Source organism: Toxotes jaculatrix, chromosome 10 (assembly GCF_017976425.1).
Source record: "Toxotes jaculatrix isolate fToxJac2 chromosome 10, fToxJac2.pri, whole genome shotgun sequence".
Taxonomy (NCBI): Eukaryota; Metazoa; Chordata; class Actinopteri; family Toxotidae; genus Toxotes; species Toxotes jaculatrix.
The window spans coordinates 11,699,215-11,717,928 of record NC_054403.1 but is presented as its reverse complement, the minus strand read 5'-3'; the positions used below and the strand labels follow the sequence as shown (position 1 = coordinate 11,717,928).

Sequence of the window (18,714 nt, the reverse complement as noted above, 5' to 3'; positions counted from 1 at the left end):
CATCAGGCTCAAACTCAGAAGGGTCAGCTCATGAAATATAATTAGCTAGCCAGCCATAGCAGGCAAATTGGACCTGATGAAGAAGAGCCCTGTAGGTCAAACACTGCAGTCTGAAAGATGGTTCAGATGGAATAAGCAATATGTCCATCGGCATGAGGGACTAGCCTGGCAATTAAGTCATAAATTAACTAAAATCTGAAGCGAAAGTATATTAGTCTCTGAAAGGCAACCACATGCAGGAGTTTAAGAGCTCTGCATATCTTTTACACCGATCGGCCTTCTGCTGTGAAATCCATAGATGTCTTAGCTTATGGCGTGGCTGGATCGGCAGTGCAATCCTTTGCATTTACAGAGCAATAAGTTGAAAAAGAATTAATGAAACTGCACTCAGCCTGTGATGACGAAAAGGCAATAAGACAGTCTTTTATCTTACGCTCCCTCATTACTCATCAGCAGGAGAGAAACAATTCATATGTTTCACAGCTGCAGCCTGTTGGCAGAAAGAGCAATTCATTTGTATTACCCCTGGGTTGAATAGCTCAGAACAACAAAATGCAAAATCAAATCCATGTTTTTTTAGACAAAGAAGGACAAGATAGCATCTTCAAAGCTTGATATTAAAAATCCTTTTGTTTAAAGTCTGTAAACTCTTAGGAGTTGGTTGTAAAAGACTGTAGACTGAGAGAATCATACATGATGAGAAACATGGCGCATGACGTTTGACAGCAACACTCGATTCTCCATTGAACACCTCACAAAGCCTGTCATCACTTTCCCTTTCATCAGGGCTGCTGCACAGGTGCATATACAGTATATGTCTTTGTGTCACACACGTGATAGATGCCAATTACAGATTAGGTTTCCAGCCTGACAATGAAGCCACCCAAGGTACGCTGGTGGAGCAATTTGAGAGGTGGTCGGAGAGTCGCAGCTTTCGTGTAGTCTGTATAATGAGTGTCCTACTTACATCCCCAAGTCTTCAAATAGGAAATGACATGTGTGAACTGCTATTCCAAGTGACTTTTAATTAAAGCTGTAGAGGGCTGACAAGGAAAAAAACACACTGATTAATAGGAGTTCAAGTTCTATTTCAGATCTGTTTTTCAGGAAATACATTCAGGCTTAATTAGACCCATACGGCATCAGCCAGCTGGAAATTTTAAATCAAGTTCAGTGTTTCAGACAAGACATATGTCATCATCTCTATCACCTTTGGTCTTTAATTTTTGATGATTTCACCTGGTTTATCTTACACTGCTGACAAGAAGAACAAGCTCAGTAATGTTGTGCATTTGTTAATTTCTTTTTTCTTTTTTCTTTTGCGCCCTTTCTAAGCAAATTTGGAAAAAATAAGATACGGTAATACCTACACAGCTTGTAATAATGAGCTGCAAAACCTTCTACATTGGTTTTCATGTTTTGAAATCAGATAAACGATCTCTTTGTCTTCTGTGGTTTAAGATATCCCTCTAAGGCTGTTTTTCTTAGCTCCTGCGATACGTGACAGTTTGGACATATGGCTTATTACCTGACAGTGACAGTATTCACATCGCCATGTGTGTCTTCATTTGGGTGGGGAGGGGTGGGAGTGAAGAGGAGCTGTGGAGGAATTTTCAAAGAGAGCGGTGTTAGTGTAGATCCCGCAGAAAGCCACGATTCTGCTGTTCGCAATCAACTAGGACAGCTGGCCTGGGAGCCCGCTGACGTGCCCAGCAGAAGCCTGAATGGCTGTAGGCGCTTGGCAGTGCAGCTCTACCCGCTCTTGGCTCCTCTTCCCCAGACTACCCTGCTTGTTTGGGCACTTTCTTCTCCTCCTCTGTCTCCAGCCTGTCTCTTGCTTTACCTTGAGACAATGTGTTATAGCTTCAAGCTTTATGTTGCGCTTCCTCGACATAGCAGCTGTCATGCGCCACTGCACCACTGTGGTTTGTTTCATCATTTTAATACCTGTCATGGATCTTTTCATGCAGTCAGTTGAATATTTGTGTTTTTGGATGATTAGAAAATGATGAGTTGTACCAGCGAGGCCATGTTTATCCTCTTGATGAGGTTTTATTCCATCAAAAGGCTTGGCTCAGTTACATTTTGAAATGTACGTTGAAGGAGAAGCCGGATCATAATAATGGCTGAGATGATAAAATAGGCTGATGTGGATGTTTAATTACGTGTAAAGACTGGGGTGAGACCATCAAAGACAACCACACTGCTGTCCCTTCATGCACCTCATTTAACAGCGTAACAATGAAAGAATGATAATTGCGCAGAGAAATGAGACCACAGCATTGTTTTCTGTTTCCCTCAAAAGATTATACATTACCCAAAGCCTCAGCAGCAAACACCATGCATCTTACTGATCTGCAGGTGTGGTGGAGATGTGAACAACAGCTTGAGTACAGTCACCAATGCATTTTACTATGCATGAAAATCAATTTCACGTCTCAGCTATTGTGGCACGGACATTATAGCTTCTGCGTGGCCCAACACAATGTTTAATAAGTAGCTTTTTAATGCAGAGCACACCAGCATTTACCCAAGGTTGCATGAAGAGGAGCCGGCAAGGAGATTTACACAAGAAATCCTTTGGTTGCCCTGCAATCATATGCAGCACGTTGTAACGCAACTCCCCGAGCTCTTGTCACTTTCTGTTCCAGTATAGTGCTGAGTGAAGGGGAGACTCCTATAAAGATTAGAGCCTGTTTGCATAAAAGAGAAAGCTGACAAAAGTGATGATAGACTGGTGCAAGATAGGCATAACCTCTTAGGGAAGCACTATCCTCAGAGGGCCTTGTCGAACTTTAGATGAGCAGCAACCAGCAGGCGCAAGAGGAGCTTTTGGAGTCCAGCAACAAGCATCAAAGACAAGCAATTGGTATTCATGGCGTAGCATGTGGCACTTCAGTGACAAAGTACACCCACAGAGCCTCAACTTTCATTTCTGCATACTTGAGATACAGGTAGTCTTGGCATACAGGATATTGGGGAAAATGGGGATGTCCACAAACAAAATGGAAGGGAAGTAAAGTCCTAGGAAATGCAGTGGTTCCTGTTTGGAAATGGCATTTAGATATACAAGCAGTGGAGTGCATGTGAGAGAGGCTGTAATGAAAGCAGCCCGAGATGCCATAGGAAGAATAAAAAACAGGCTGCGGTTCGAAGGGCAGTGGACAGAGGTCTGGAAATGCTGCGTAACTCGGAATCAATACGGATTAAGTGGTTATTTAGAATGGAGATCGCAATTTCTTTGACTTTGGACATTAATCACTTGTCCCTTCTCTGACATTTTAATGACATTGTTGATTTCTGGAACAACAAATTCTCCAAACAATAGATTATACTAATGATGTTTTAAGATACAGAAAAGCAAATCCTGTAATTGCCTCTTAGAGAGGAATACTAAGATAGCAGTTGGCAAACATCCAGCCCTCCAACAAAAATACTTTGCCCCCTGACAGCAGCTTAATTTGTAACTTTTACAGTTTGCATTAAAACTTTTACATGATTTTTAAATAGTTTCACTGTAGATAGCTATGTATAGGTACAAGACAAATTTAGACACAAAATTTAAACTTTTTTAAATTCACTTCAGAGACAAATTGTATTGAATTTAAAAAAGTTAAAATTTTGTGTCTTTAGCATATTTGCCCATAACAGATTTGCGCCTCACAACACAAATATCGTAGGTGTCAGTCTAAAAGAAATGACATGCTGATGTTAACTATAGTCATGCGAAACACTGCCTCATCTGTTCTGGATGTGTAAATAAGGCACTGTTAGCTAACAAGTTTGCCATAGCAACTTAAAAGTTGATAGATAAAATGAAAGAAAATCAGCTGTTGCAGGTCGAAGAATTAGAAACAAAACCTGAACTCCCGACCCCTTCTCTAAGAGAAACTTCATCTGTATCTGCACGCATTAGTGTGCTGAGTGCATGTCTACTCATATCTGCTTGTGATTTGGATGTGCTGATTCAAAGACTTCTCCCTAGCAGAATAATAAACCCCCACCAGTTTTCCTCTGGCCTAACCTTGTCTTGCTGAAGGCAAGTCCTGTTCTCTTGATTCCTCATCTTAGGTCACCAGACTGGAATAAGAGGCCCGAGTTTGCCTTTATGACTATTATAAGACAGCAGGGAGCTCACAGCTTCAGACAGATTTGCAGGAGGAACACCTACACAGATGATGTAACTGTGTCACTTAGGTAGGAGGGTTGGCTGAGATCAACTATTTGGGTACTTCATTATAAATAGAGCAACATTATGGTTGTTTCAGTATAATGTGAGGAGATTTAGAGGAGGAGGGTTATGCTGTTTGCAAGTCACTGAACACAGAGTCGTGGATCTGTTTTGCTTCATACAGTTGCTGTCAAATGTAGCCACTCCTTGTTAATTGTCTGGAAGCTCATTTAGAATTCAGCAGTATGTTCTAACGGTGCCATTATATGGTGTGGAGGAGAGCCACATGTATAAAGCTGTATTTATGGCAGTATGTAATTGCTTAACAAATTGTCTTTTCATTGATGATGGACTTTTGCAGCCATTATTCCCTAATTGAATTTTAAATGACCACTGTAGACCAGAATGTGAATGATTACATGCTAAAGGAGACGGGAGTAGAGACTTTTGATACTTTGTGGTGTGTTAATGTGTGTGTATGTGTGTGTCTGTTTCTGTGCATATGCCCATTTGTGTCCCAACAGTCAATAATCAAATATCTCTCTTCCCCTGCCGGGCTGTCTCACTGTAGCTTGTTTTTTTTTCTCTCTCTCTCTCTTTTTCTGTCAGAATCTGCTTTAAGCATCTCACTGGTGACTTTAGTTGCAGTGGAATCGCCCTATTTAAAGTTTTGGTCGCACTTCGTCCCCGCTCTCATATTGATCAATTGACTTCATAAAGCACTGAGGCAGCACACTCTGTCGTCAGTAATCAATGCCCAGATCCATTCTTTTCTCTTCATTTGAGGAGGCGTCTCAAGCTTTCCCACTGCCGAGCGGATCAGCCTCAGGCCTTTGGGAGAATTGTCCTCCAAACTAGTGTCCTTTCCATGATGAACACATTTAACAAGATTGTAAACAAAAACATCACATCTATCTCTTACTGTTGAGCCCCACCCCCACCCCCATCATTTTATCCGTTGTGTTTGCGTTAAAATAGAACGACCATCACACCAACTTCAAGGCTTTTTCATCTGAGCAGGGAACATTTATCATGCAGACTTTTTAATTTGTGTTATGTTGCTGTCTCGTCTCATCCTCACCCTTGGCCTGATGCTCTATGACAGATGCCTACAAACAAATTGTATATGATTACATAAAGCCAGTGAAGCACTTTCGTTAGGTCAAGGTTAATGCTTTTGTTTATTAATAGAAAAGCATTAGGGATGGATATGCTCTTATTAAGAGGGCTTTTACCAATACAGGGCAGTGATGAGTCTGTTTACTGATCAGTATGTTTGGACATTCAAAGGCACAGAGTTCTGTATGTATTCAAGTGTCCTTTATCTCAAACTTTAAATAGAAGAGCTGTGTAATACAAGATCTCCTTTTCTATTAACAAATGTTATAACTAAAAATGAAAATCCATGCATAAAATGTATATGATTCTGATATAAAATGGAGACAACTTGGGTTATAGTTCGGTTATGAACAAATGAATGGCATTCTAAGATGGTGAAAATGGTGCAACACACAGTATTTGCTATAAATCAGCATTGTCTTTGTGAGCAGGTTAGCTGTATGCTGGCATTAACATTGAACTCAAAGCGCTGCTGTGCCTAAGTAAAGCCATACAGAGCTGCTACTAGAATGGCTGCAGTCTCATAGCCAGTCTAGATGCTTCATAAATGGCTCAAACGATTATTTGAACATCAAAGTTGTGTCAAACAATAATTTCAGCACTATTGCTACATGACTTGTGACCATGTGAGATTAAAAATTAAAAAAAAAAGGCCACAGGGAAGTATCTCTGACAGATGCTGGTATATCAACAGCTTGTCCGGGTTCTATTCACAAACCCTTTGGCTGACAGTAGCTCTTTTGATTCAGCCAGTTCTTGAAAACCATCCAACCCCTTCGTCTTTCTCTGGCCTTTACTAAAAGAAAGTTTTTTTTTTTCATAGTACACACAGTGCCACTCAGGAACTGGCTCATCACTGCTTGGATCAGGATCTGATCGGAGACTGAAATGCCTATGCCAAAATAAATCCAGCGGCATTGAATAATTTAATTGATGCTTATTATAGATAGCGCTCAACTATCCCCAGATTTTACAGGCTCGCTAAGCCTGACCCCAGGCGCTGGGAAAATGCTCATCTGTGTCATTTTGTGATGGGTTGCCTTGCGTCTGTATAACCCGCTTTCTTGCTCACGTCTATTGCTTCTTCTGCACATCGCCTCTGAGTCACAGTTGAGATGTTACATTAAGGACAGTGTTGTTGAAATTAATGACTATAATAAGTTCTAGAAGTTAAATTAGGACTATAAACCAAACCAAGGCTCAAATTCACTGAGACTATATTTTCAACAAACAGATCTAAAACTTTTGCAAGTCTCCATGTAAATGATCATAACCTGCAATTCACTGTCACTAAAGTTTAATTATTGAACTTATTTTTGCATAATCAAGCCCACAAATTCCAGTATTTCTACTAAAAACCCAGTTTGCATGACATTATACTTGCTGTATAGGTGATGTGTGATACTCATTCACACTCTGTGAATTTGAGCTTCAAGCTGCAACATAATATTTAAAGAGTACATTTATGATGATGAAGAGAAATGGATTTTGTAAATTCTTGTACTTCATGATCTTGTAAAAGTTCCCCAGCAATATTTTGTGGAAGTATTTAAAGATATCACACTGCTGCATTCCAAGATGTCTATAAATACTTCATGATGCCAGTTTAAATGAAATGATCATTAAGCACAAAAATCCTACAAACTCCATTAAAGACATATATAACGTTTCTGGCTGCTAAACTACTTCTCTTCTCCTTTTCTCCTCTGCACAGCGATCCAAAATAGCAGTGTATGAGAAGATGTGGTCATACATGAAATCCGCTGAACCCTCAGTGTTTGTTAAGACCACTCCCGATGGCGTAGCCCGGGTACGAAAGTCAAAGGGCAAGTTCGCCTTTCTCCTCGAGTCCACCATGAATGAGTACATCGAGCAGCGGAAGCCGTGCGACACCATGAAAGTGGGCGGGAACCTCGACTCGAAAGGCTACGGTGTAGCGACGCCCAAAGGCTCAGCATTAAGGTGGGTGGAATAATATAACAATATCCTCCATGTTGTTATAGTATTCCACCTACCCTGATGTCCCCCTGTTGTCATTCTCTTCTCTTCCTCTTCTTGTTTTTTTGTGGACACAGAGGTAACGGTAGTATGCCTTTCAGTGCACTTGGATACAAAGGTTTTATGATAATAATGTTTTTTAAATATTTTTATATATGTGTGAAGAGTTGCTATTTTACAGTAGAGGAATCAAATCCAGATTATAAGGCTAAAGCTAACAATCATTTCATATTTATGTCTCTCTTACTGTTGCTTTTCTCTCTCCTTCGATCTCTCCTTCTGTCCCGTGTGCTGTCCTACCTGACTGTTGTGTTGTCACTTTTAATTTAACAGTTCAATGGTTTTTCAATTTAGCCTTTAAAAGCTGCGCTGTCACTTGTGACGAATGTTAATTGCATGATGTTTGTTGTTGTTACTTTTCTTCTCAATGACAAGTGTCCCCATCCCGCACACTTCAGTTCTAAACTACGTAACCCTTCATGCCACCTTTTCCAAGATTTAACACTGTCTTTACCTTAAATAAGCCTTTCTTATCTCTTCATATTCCTTAAATTCTTGAACAATTTGTCCTTTCCTAGTCCATTCTGATTAACGGATAGTGTTCTGTGCATAAGCCCCTGCTTTGACAGTGGTAGTCTCTCTACCATTTACCTATCATTATGATGCTTAATACGATTATTACTTTGCATTAGATTTCTCACGGACCTGTGCATTTTCTTACAAGTTATGTTTTATCGTTTCAAGAAATGCTGTTAACCTGGCAGTTTTAAAACTGAATGAGCAAGGCCTCTTGGACAAATTGAAAAACAAATGGTGGTACGACAAGGGAGAGTGCGGCAGCGGGGGAGGTGACTCCAAGGTCAGCCTCGATGTCACCACAATCGGGTACCATAGTGCAGAGTAATCGGCAAGGCTGTTACAACAACCCAACCATAACCAAACCAACTGTCCGTCCTTACCAACCTGCTGCTGCCCTGGAGGCAGATTACCAAATTAACTGATAGTCTGACCTGGCGGTTTAACAGCTCAGATCAAACAAAGGAGCCCTTGCTTAGCCAACAGAAAAATATTTGTGGTTTTTGAGACTTTAATGTTCATAGACATACATTTAGTTAAAATAAGAATTAATATAGTTTTCTTACTGTTTGACCATAGTGAAGGGGATGTGGCTGCCCTGCAGTTGTGAAAGGTTGAGTTTTGTTCATCCATCCTTACACACCTGTAGGGCAGATCACCTACTCTCAGTTTTTAGGGCTTTGTCTAGGGAGCTTTGTTAGTTTGAGATACTACTTAATGAAGTCACACGTGTAATTCAACAGGCAGTAGTTTTCCAGAGTATGTTTCCGCGCTGAAAAGGCCGTAACCTCCAGCCTTCCCTCATGAAGGTGAAGTTAGCTAATCCTGTAAGAGATGGCTTTGCAGTACTTCATCGCACAGCTGCTTCGCATCCATGACACTGGCCCAGAACCCATAAGCTCTAAAGCCAACATGGTAAATTCTCCTTAACTGCAGAAAAAAAAAAACCTAAAAAATGGCTGCTCAGCTGAGGCCGACCGCAAAGCAAGGGGAACAGCGGCGTCTTGAGGGGACTAAGCATTGCAGGCAAACGTGAGAATTCTAATTTAAACAAAAGGTGATTCATTTTTAATTGGGTCATCTGATAAACCGCCTGTGGTTTGATTCCACCACATACAGTTCCTATCCCAACTCATTAATAACCCTTCTCTGACCCTTTTGACCATCAGATCTCTCCCTCTTCCAGATGATGAATGATTTTTTTCCATTATGGGAGCTAATGGTGCAGAGTGTGAAACCGCACTCACCCGTGACAACTTAGTGTAACATTACTTAGTTTATGTGCCATGAAGCCTTGTGCTATTTTCACTAAATTACACATAAGGCAGTAGCATTACATTATTTACAATGCAGGTCAATTTATTGACAAATGACGCTGTCAGCACACATGTGATGATATAGGTCAAGTAATTGACTAGATTACACACAAGCTGCAAGGTCCCGTGGACTGCAGATTGTATAATTATACCCTCAGTGTCGTCTGTCATGGACTGGCCTGAACCGCAGTGAACAGCTAAGCTGCAGTGACTCTGTTAAAATAGCATCACCACAAGAAGCTACATGAGGCACAGGTCAAATAATGTCCTACTAAATGCCCATGGGTCATTTCTGAAAAGGATTTTTTTTTATGTCATCTTTTTCAGTGTTTGCATTGCTAACATTGTTATGTTCTGTAGAGCTCAGGACGCCTCCCTGTGCTACTGAGAGCATGCTCAGGAGTCATTTGAAAGTATCTTTCTCTTGTGCTGTCATCGATCTTTTATCATGCACAGGTATGTACTGTCTGTCTGTTTCCTGGCTTGTTTTGGCTCTCCAGGACTCAGTGGAAAAGGCCCGATTAGGTGGAATAAAGCGGCCTGGAGCGCTCTCGTTCCAAACCATGCCTTGCTTGGCCCCGTCCCTCTCACAGCTCCGTGTTCCAACAGACAACGGGAGATGCGCATAATCGTGCACACGGCTGCATGCACACCCACTCACACACAGTTAACACAGCTCTTTTTTGCCTCCAGGCACAACACAATGCAGCCTAGATTGAGTTTCAGACACAGAGCATGTTACGGGGTAATTGCATTGTTAATCAATGTCTCTCTGAGCCAAGACAATGGTCTGGTCTTCACAGTCCGTTTCTCCAGATTGGCTATGAGGGATATACAGTGGTGTAATCTTCTCTCAGTGCATTATGCATTGCATGGATCCCCCTGGGGGACATTGTTCCCAGGGAGTAGTCAGGCCACTCATTTATCGATGCACTATTTTTCTTTGCTTCCAATTTGCTTTTCAGTTATACAGAGAGACCTGAACCACAAATGATCCACTGTTTTATTATGACTAAAAGGTCTGATCTTTATCCAGATTTACAATTTTTTTTTTTTTTTCCGGAAGTAATCTAGTGCAACAGAATATTATGATAATTTATATTGGCATGCAGTATTTGGAGGTCATGATATAACTCTTAGAGATATCAAAGGGTAAGAAACAGCTGTGTCAGACATTAGATTATGCAACTACAGGCAAATATGAGAAGAATTATTCCACTGATACTTTTGAGCTTAGTCCTGCAGCTCTGTGCAGTTTGGTTGGGACACACTCATCTGACACTAATCTGGTGTAATTGGGAGATAAGGTTTTCTTAGCGATATGTCGGGATAGAGCACGTAAGAATTAATTAAGCTTTCACTTTTCGGCATACATGAAATTGGTTGTAATACCTCCAGAATTGATTGTTGTCATTGTAGCGACAGAAGTCTTAGCCATGGCAGGATTAAGCAGATATTGGTGGAAATAGAAAGGTAGTGTTTGTAACTTTGATTTTTCTGTTTGTTAAAACAAAGCTCCTGTTGGACTGAACTTGTTAAATGCTTCTCAGAAAGCCCCTGTGATCCAGTACCTGCCCTCAAACCAATGCAACCCGGTGCTTTTTGGTATTCATAGACTTGCAGATTGTACTTTTAGTACCTGCTTGTCGCCCTGCTAACAGCGTCTGCCGATTACTCAAAGCGATATGGGTAGGCCCTGGCTTTAGACTAGGGGTTATAAAGGTAATAGGTAGAATGCCTGCTCTCTGTGATGTTGACATAGCCAGGAGCCCTGCTTTATCGCTTTGTAAAGTATGTAGTAGTTTAAAAGTTGAATAACATAAAATAACATAATATAATGTTATTTATGTTATTTCCCACGTGAAGAACTCCTGTAAACCTTGCAGTATTGAAACTCAGTGAACAAGGCATCTTAGACAAGCTGAAAAACAAATGGTGGTACGATAAGGGTGAATGTGGAACCAAGGACTCTGGAAGTAAGGTCAGTCGCTGCAGGTCTTTTGTACTGATTCCAAATTGCATTTTGACGTACTGTTCATATGCAAGACAAAACTTCTCTAACATCTATAGTATACATTTTGTTTATTTGCTACACATATTTTTTTCTTTTTTTAGTGTTTCAGTTTTTTCTGCCACCAGCTGTAACGCAGTTTTTGTGGCGTTAACACATGGCACTGCTTCCCCAAATTCATTTTTTTCTTTCTTTTATGCCATAGAAATGAGACACTTTTTGATGCAATATAAAATGTAGAAACTCCTTTTTGTTAAAACTGTAATGATAATGCTGAGGGGAAATTGCTGAAAGTGCCTTTCAGATATACAATTTCAGCTGAATCACAGCAGTTAACAGTTGTTGATAAATGCTATTTTTGCTCATTTTCACTCTTGACATTCATGATACTCTGACCATTATGCTGCTGTTTCTATTTACCAAACTGTTAATGAAAATTTGATTTATTTGTGTTGTTACTAGTTTGCACTGAGATGTGTCTATTAGATTCTTTGGCCTCCTGTGGTGTGGTGAACAAGCAAAGCCTCTTATTGTGATGAGTTACTCAAATTCAACTTCTCTAAGCGGCGAGAGCGCCGTAGGGTGTCCTCCAAATCTTTTGTGGCTGCGCGGAGTTGAGGTTAGAGGCTCTGTTTGCACACTACAAGAAGTTGAGGAATGTAATAAACCCACTATTTAACCCTCTGAGATATAGTCAAAGCCTCAGATTGCAGATCAGGGTCCCTAGATAGCTTTATAATATCTCCATGCTCATAGGGTTAAACTGCAAATAGTAAAACCCTAATGAACAAATTTTTTATGAATATGTTTGGTAGGTAAGCAGCAGCAAAATGGTTTGACCTTTAGTGTTTTATTTATTTTTTTAACTTTAATGGAGCTATCATTCATCTACTATGAATTTGACTGTACTGTATGACAATGTTGCCATGAGAGTTATACGTACATGTCTCTTAAGAGGATGAAAAAAAAAAAAAAGATAGGGATTTTCAGAGCTGTCGACCTATGCGATACTGACCAGCTTCCTAACATGGTCAAGAGCAGAAGCCATTTAACATACATGTAGCGCAGGGAAGCGTAAGCTCTACATTCACCAGCAGATAGAGCATTAAGAGTTGGCTTCTTTCTCCTTAGTGGAGAATGGTTTGACTATGGCAGTCTGAAGTTCCTCATAACTTTGTGACAACCATAGGAAAATCAGTTCAGTCGAAATTATAGCCTTAGCACCTCATTACATCTTAAATTTTTTTCTGTTGCTTGTAGCTGTTAGTATCCATAACCTAGCATCAGTAAGATAGAGTATGATGATTTACTAAAGCAATTTTACTGTTGAAATAAAGGCTATGTAAGAGTCAGTTTGAAGGATACAGGCTGCATTTTGTTCTGCTGCCCTTGCTCCACTGCAAAACTCTTAACTATGTTATTCACTTTCCCCCAGGACAAGACAAGTGCTCTCAGCCTAAGCAATGTGGCTGGTGTCTTCTATATTCTGGTTGGAGGGCTGGGGCTGGCCATGATGGTGGCTCTGATAGAGTTCTGTTATAAATCACGACAAGAAACCAAACGGCTGAAATTGGCCAAGAATGCCCAGAATTTTAAGCCGGCTCCCCCGACCAACACCCAGAACTTTGCCACATACAGAGAAGGCTACAACGTATACGGAACCGAGAGCGTTAAGATCTAGAGGTACGGCTCCTCTCCTCACCCCGAGCACTGTGAGAGATGCATCATTTAGCTTCCTGTCATATCAGTTGAGAGTGAATTATTCATTTGTTTGTTTTGCTGTGCAGCTGCTGCTCGTGGAATTGTTTATGGTTGTCGTGTTGGACTCCACGGAACATGCATGTCCACTCAAACACAAAACTCTGACATGTTGTTCATGCCTTGTAACATATAGCTTCGTGGATCGTGCCTCGGGCTGTGTGAGGGCACATTATCACAAACCTCTTGTTTTGTGCAGTGTCAGCAAACCGCTGTATGGGGTTATTTTTTATGATGTAAGAATTTAGCATGCTGTGGAAAATATGACCTTTATAGGGTCGGTTCCTGTAAGAGTGTCTAGCTATGCAGATGCAGGTTTTAGTTTTACTGAATGACCAAGTTTTGAGACGTCCACTTCTTAGATTTCAGCCTCCGTGTCAATGTACGAGAGGTGAAAAGAATTCAGTGATGCTCACAGCATTAAAAGAAATTATTTTAAAAAATTAAAGCAGTATTATTTTTTTTTTGTGTGTGTGTTTAGACACTTGGGGGCAGTGAAAAAAAGCTGTAAACGCAGCATTGATACAGATCCTGAGGACTGTTTTTTTTTTTCTGTAGAAATGTAATAAGTAGTTCCACTGAAAGCTCACTTACCATGTAATGCCACTAGAGTTAAGTGGGAATTCACAAAATAGCTCCATACAGCAATTCTAAAGCTTCGCGCTGAACAAACAGTTGTATTGTTAAATAAATTTCTAGTCTTGTGTTTGATTGGATTGATTGCATTTGTGCGCTGTTGCTTCTCGTTAAAAACATGTCTGTTTCCAGCAGTACAGCTGTACAACAGAGCAACTGAACTTAAAGGCCCTGAAAACACATTTTCTCAATCAACTTCTGTAACACAATTTTCTGCCAAAGTAGAAAATTTCTGATTATTTACATGAGAGACTTCTGTATTTGTGTTTTTTTTGTCTGAGCTCCCCTCATTGGTTTGAAGTGGGCAGGGCAATGGCAGCTGACGGATTGTTCACTTACGTTGCCGTCAACCCGATCAAACCTGAACTTTACTTTGACTGTTTCTGATTTAATCATAAACATTTGATGTTATTTAAAAGAAGTCAAGATTTGAAACCACGATTTTGAAGGCTTTAGAAAATATGTTTCTTTCAACTGGAGGCAAACAAAATAACCACATTCATTGTGTTTTGTTCTTTTTTAAGTTGACTTTTTTTCATTCACAATCACATATTTTCACCCAGCACGAGTCACACAATGTGAAGTTTTTCCAGACAATGACATAAACCTCAACTCTTCCCATGTTTGCTTCTCCTCTGTGTGTCGACACAGGTTTAAGAAACATTTTCATTTTCCCTTACAACTGTGACTAAACATCAATGAAAGGACAGGATCACGGGGATTGAGCTCCAAGCCAAATCCCGCCCCCCACCCCACCTCGCGCGGACATGGCACGATAATCTGCAATGACGACACGACTGGACTGATCATGGGAAGAGCCAATGCGGTTCCCTCCTCTCAGTGCCTTATGGAACTCCTGAGTCCAATCAATGCAACTCATTCACAATGATATTGCTTTTTGCTTGAAACTCATACAAAACAGAAGAATGGTGCAGTGATTAAAAAAAAAAAAAAAGAATATATATCTATAATACATTTGACGTTACAATGAATGAGAGAACTAAAGCCATCATTTGCAACCCTAAGCACATTTTGAAGTGCCAAACAGACGACAAATCTTATATGACAAGTGTCTAATTGGTTTTCTTGTTATCAATATGATCAGATTACTCTTCATCCTTCTGCTGCCAGATTTTCACTGGTTATATGTGTTCAAATAAGTTTATTAGATTCACTCAGTGCACTGTAAGACACTGTAAGTTATTAGACAATAGCTTTTATACTGCTGTAAGCCACTTATGGTGACCTTGTACTTGTTTTAAAAGGCGGATTGATCTTATTGGAGTGAAATGCCATTCAGCCCAAAACAATGATGAGTGTGTTGTTTGTACTCTAAACTCTGGTGCTGCTGCCACTGTCTTCTGAACGTTTGATGGGACTCATGAAGATGAGAAGATGATCTGGTTTGGCTTTTGTGCACTACAGAACCAGGTCATAATTCACACTTCCAATACTGCCAAGAGTGTGTTTTGTATGACAAAAAGTGTGTAAAGCAAAGTATTCATGCTTGATTTAAAAAAGAAAAAAAAAAAATCTGTTTGTGATTCACAGTTTGTAAAATATCAAAGGAGCACTGACTTGCTAAGGTTCGCTGCTCCGAACAGTCTTTCCCTGAAGTCTAGAGTCATTCAAGTCTTCTGTACATGAAAGTAAAACCAAACAAAAAGGGTAATTCAATTGTAGATTAACTGCAATCCAATTAAAGGATAACAGTAATGGCATTTAAACTGTAGTATTTTGGATTACCTTACCATTTTCTTTAACAATTGCACATTTTACAATGAGCTGTGGTTTGCTTTTAATTTGATTTCCTTTAATGAGCATTACAGTGTTTGGTGACTTCACTTAGTAAATGAAAATGAAAAATATACGAATACAACGGAAAATAGATTTATACAAGGTTATACCAGGGAGAGTCCTGAAGCTTAGCACATTTCCATATTGCTGTAACAATTTCTTTTCTTTCAAAAAGACTGTGATTCCATAGAATTTAGGACGATACTTATCTAATCACCTGAAGCTATGGGCAGATAGTTTTATATGAAAAAAGAAACTGATATGTGATGAAAAAGAAAGAACATGTGTACATTTAGATAAATGAGAATTATTTATATTACATGATGAAAGATTGGTTTCCCTTTTTCTTCCTCTTTTTTTTTTTTTTTCTAAGAAATTGCATGTGAAATCAGTGATGCTTGACGAGCTCTGCTACTCACAAAACCTTAGGTTAACGTTAGAAATCCAGCCCTGGTTATTCTTTTGTAAATCAGTTTCACCTTTTTCTTTTTTGTACACCTCACCTTCTGCAAAAACAAAAATCGCCAGGCATAGTAGTGGGTACAAAAGAGCAAGAGATGCATGCATAATTTGCTGAACCTCATTAGTGAGGAGCTGTACAGAGAATTTTAATACATTTTGTAAATAAAATGTACAGAAAGGGTCCCGTGTCTGCATTAATGTCATTTCACAACACTGTTTGAACCTGTGTGTGTGATTTTATTTCTTTTTTTTATTTTTTTGTGGCCTGAGGGGATTACAGGGCAACATCTCAGCTCAAGTTAAACACACTGCATAACTTTAACTCCAGTATGGTGCCGATGGAGTATCAGTAGCCTGAGCAGCCCCCTGCAGACAAATACACAAAGAGAGGAGTATTTCCTGTAATGGTCTGATATTGAGCCGTTAGTCAGTGGAAGTATGTGTGCATGTTTTGGATCAATAGTAAGCACCATCTGCTTCACTCTCGTTCTCCTACTGTGCAACCACTGATTGAGGGCTCCATTGACAGCTTCATCTGGCATGTGATCTTTCTCCTGTTCTCTCTGTATAAGATGCTTTGTGACACAATCAATAACGTATTATTATAACCACCAACTGCTTATAAAGCAAACTGCACACGGATGCTGTGCTGTTTGTTATTCCAGCGAGAGTTTTGGGCTCAAAACTATATTTAAGGGAGGACATTATTTTTGTCAGGATTTGCATAAGTAAATACAACAAAGGGACAGTTAATCATTTAAACCTTGCTCATTCCCACAGTGTGAATTCTCACATATACAGTAAATCAGCACAGTGTTCAATAGATTGCCCAGACAGTCTGTGTCATTTTACTGGTCTCTGGCTTTGCATTGTGTGGTAATATGAATTCCTCTTTCCAGAGATCCAGCCTGCCACAGCTCAAATAACAAATCCAAAAAAACATGGCAAAAGACCAGTGTGTGTCTTTTTTTTTTTCTTTCATTTTTGGATGCAGACACAATGATTCAGGATTTATTCACTGCACCAGTCCCGTGGAACAGACTCGGTCTGTATGAAATGCTACTGTACGATCCAAACAACCCATTTCTGACAAAGCATGAAAGGATATTGCTTTTTTGTTCTTCCTTTGCTTCACTGCCTCTCCTTTTGTGTCTTTTTTTTCTTTGTTATGCCTGGACTGCCTTCAAACAGGAACAAGACAACGTGGGGGAGTGGTGCGCAAGGATGGTACTGCACTGCAGTACATGATGCTCATGAGACTATTGTCTGGAATTAGTTTACTCACCTATCAAAGAGGGGGACACAGTGGCAGTGTTTGTCCTGCAAGCAACAACAAGCAATTAGGAGGAGGCCTTTCATTCAGAAAGTGACATGGGGAAAGGAAATGTCTAATCACAGGAGCAGGAGAACACATTTCCCTCCACCAGAGGACGGCTAATCATCACCCGCTGTGTCCTCACACACTTCTTGCATGTGTCGATCTGTTTGACTAGGCTGGCTTCTCGTGCCTCTTTGGGCCTATGGCTGTGAAAGTTAATCTGATCTAACATGGGCTCTGTCACTGAGGGGGTTATATATATGCCTGTGTGTGTGTGTGTGTGTGTGTGTGTGTGTGTGTGTGTGTGTGTGTGTGTGTGTGTGTGTGTGTGTGTGTGTGTGTGTGCGTGCGTGTGCGTGTGTGTGTGCGTGTGTGTGCATGTGTGTGCGATAAAGAAAGAGAGAAGTGAAAACTCAAAAGGCTGAAGGAGGACGTGTCATGGGGAGGATACTTTGATAACCACCACAGAAGAAAAAAAAAAACTTTCTGGTTCACTAGCTCCCTCACTTTGCAGCGTACTGCAGTCTTTCACCCTGTCTCTCTCTCCAAGGACACAATGAATAAATCACATTCCAACTCAGTTGTTCCATTTCCCTCTTTTCCACACTTTAGCTCTTCAGCTATCAAGTGCACCTGAAAAGACCTGCACTTGACATTCAAGTTCAGTTGACACTGATCAGCTTCCCAAACATACAACCTGTTATTTAAAGAAAATAGTTCAAATGCATTGTTGTAAATAAAGCATTTTTTTAACTGATTTTTGACATAAGCAGTTTTTCACATTTATAGCTTTTTAATCTGTTTGGCATATTTCTCTCATCTGCTTTTTAGAACATTTCCAAATTCATTTAGCTGTTGATTGTGCTCTTTGAAGCACGTTTTAATGACTGCAAAGACAACAGCGATGTGGAGAAATGACACATGGAGTTCATATGTGAAGCCCGTAGGGCTCAACTCGAAACAATGAGATGTGAAAAAAAAAAAGCAAATATTAGCACAGAAACACCATTAGCATTCTGTACTGAAGAAGAGATCATGATTTACACAGTTCATCATCATAACAGCTACAGAAAAGATTTATGTTTGCCATGTTTTGTAGGCATGTCTCCCATTTATGCAAAACCTTAGCTCTCCAGACGGTGAGTAATGCAGGTGTGACTCACAGAAGCCATGCAGCCAGCAAGAGGAGATCCTGTTACTGTTTGACTAAACCTGAATGGGCAAGACCCAAGATGCGACTTTGAACACAGTGTGAGCTCTGCCGATAGATGTGCCAATTCCAGCATCTGCAGAGACAGCTGCCCTCATGGGAGTTTCGTGCACTTCAAACTCTGGGTCTAGAGTTAATGGAGAATGAATGCTGCAACATACAAAACGCAATACAGTCAACAAGAGAACCTGAAGGAGAGAGGTCAGGTGAGAGCGGCGAGGCTGAAAATTTACGACCAATCCTGCTTTCTGCTGCAACGCACCAATGGTGCGATAAAGCATTCAGAGTTGGCATGCGCATGTCTGCACTTGAACATTGTGTGATCCGTTCCTAAAACTGTTG

The 18,714-nt window shown here is 40.2% G+C and overlaps 1 protein-coding gene across 5 annotated transcripts in view; it reads left to right on the top strand.

Moving 5' to 3' along the window:
- Positions 1-14,601, top strand: part of LOC121188047 (glutamate receptor 3) — a 78,861-nt gene extending 64,260 nt beyond the window's left edge. Inside the window, exons 13-16 of one of the 5 annotated variants that reach the window (XR_005894679.1) lie at positions 7,005-7,252; positions 8,033-8,147; positions 11,047-11,161; positions 12,627-12,760. Coding sequence is in view for 4 of the 5 variants with exons in the window: in XM_041047572.1 (XP_040903506.1) it covers positions 7,005-7,252; positions 11,047-11,431 (633 nt within the window). In the remaining variant the exon portion in view is untranslated. Of the gene's footprint in view, positions 1-7,004; positions 7,253-8,032; positions 8,148-11,046; positions 12,224-12,626; positions 12,875-14,236 lie in introns of those variants that run through there. The other 4 variants (XM_041047575.1, XM_041047574.1, XM_041047576.1 and 1 more) reach the window with 4 other exon arrangements.
- Positions 14,602-18,714: the final 4,113 nt, after the last annotated feature.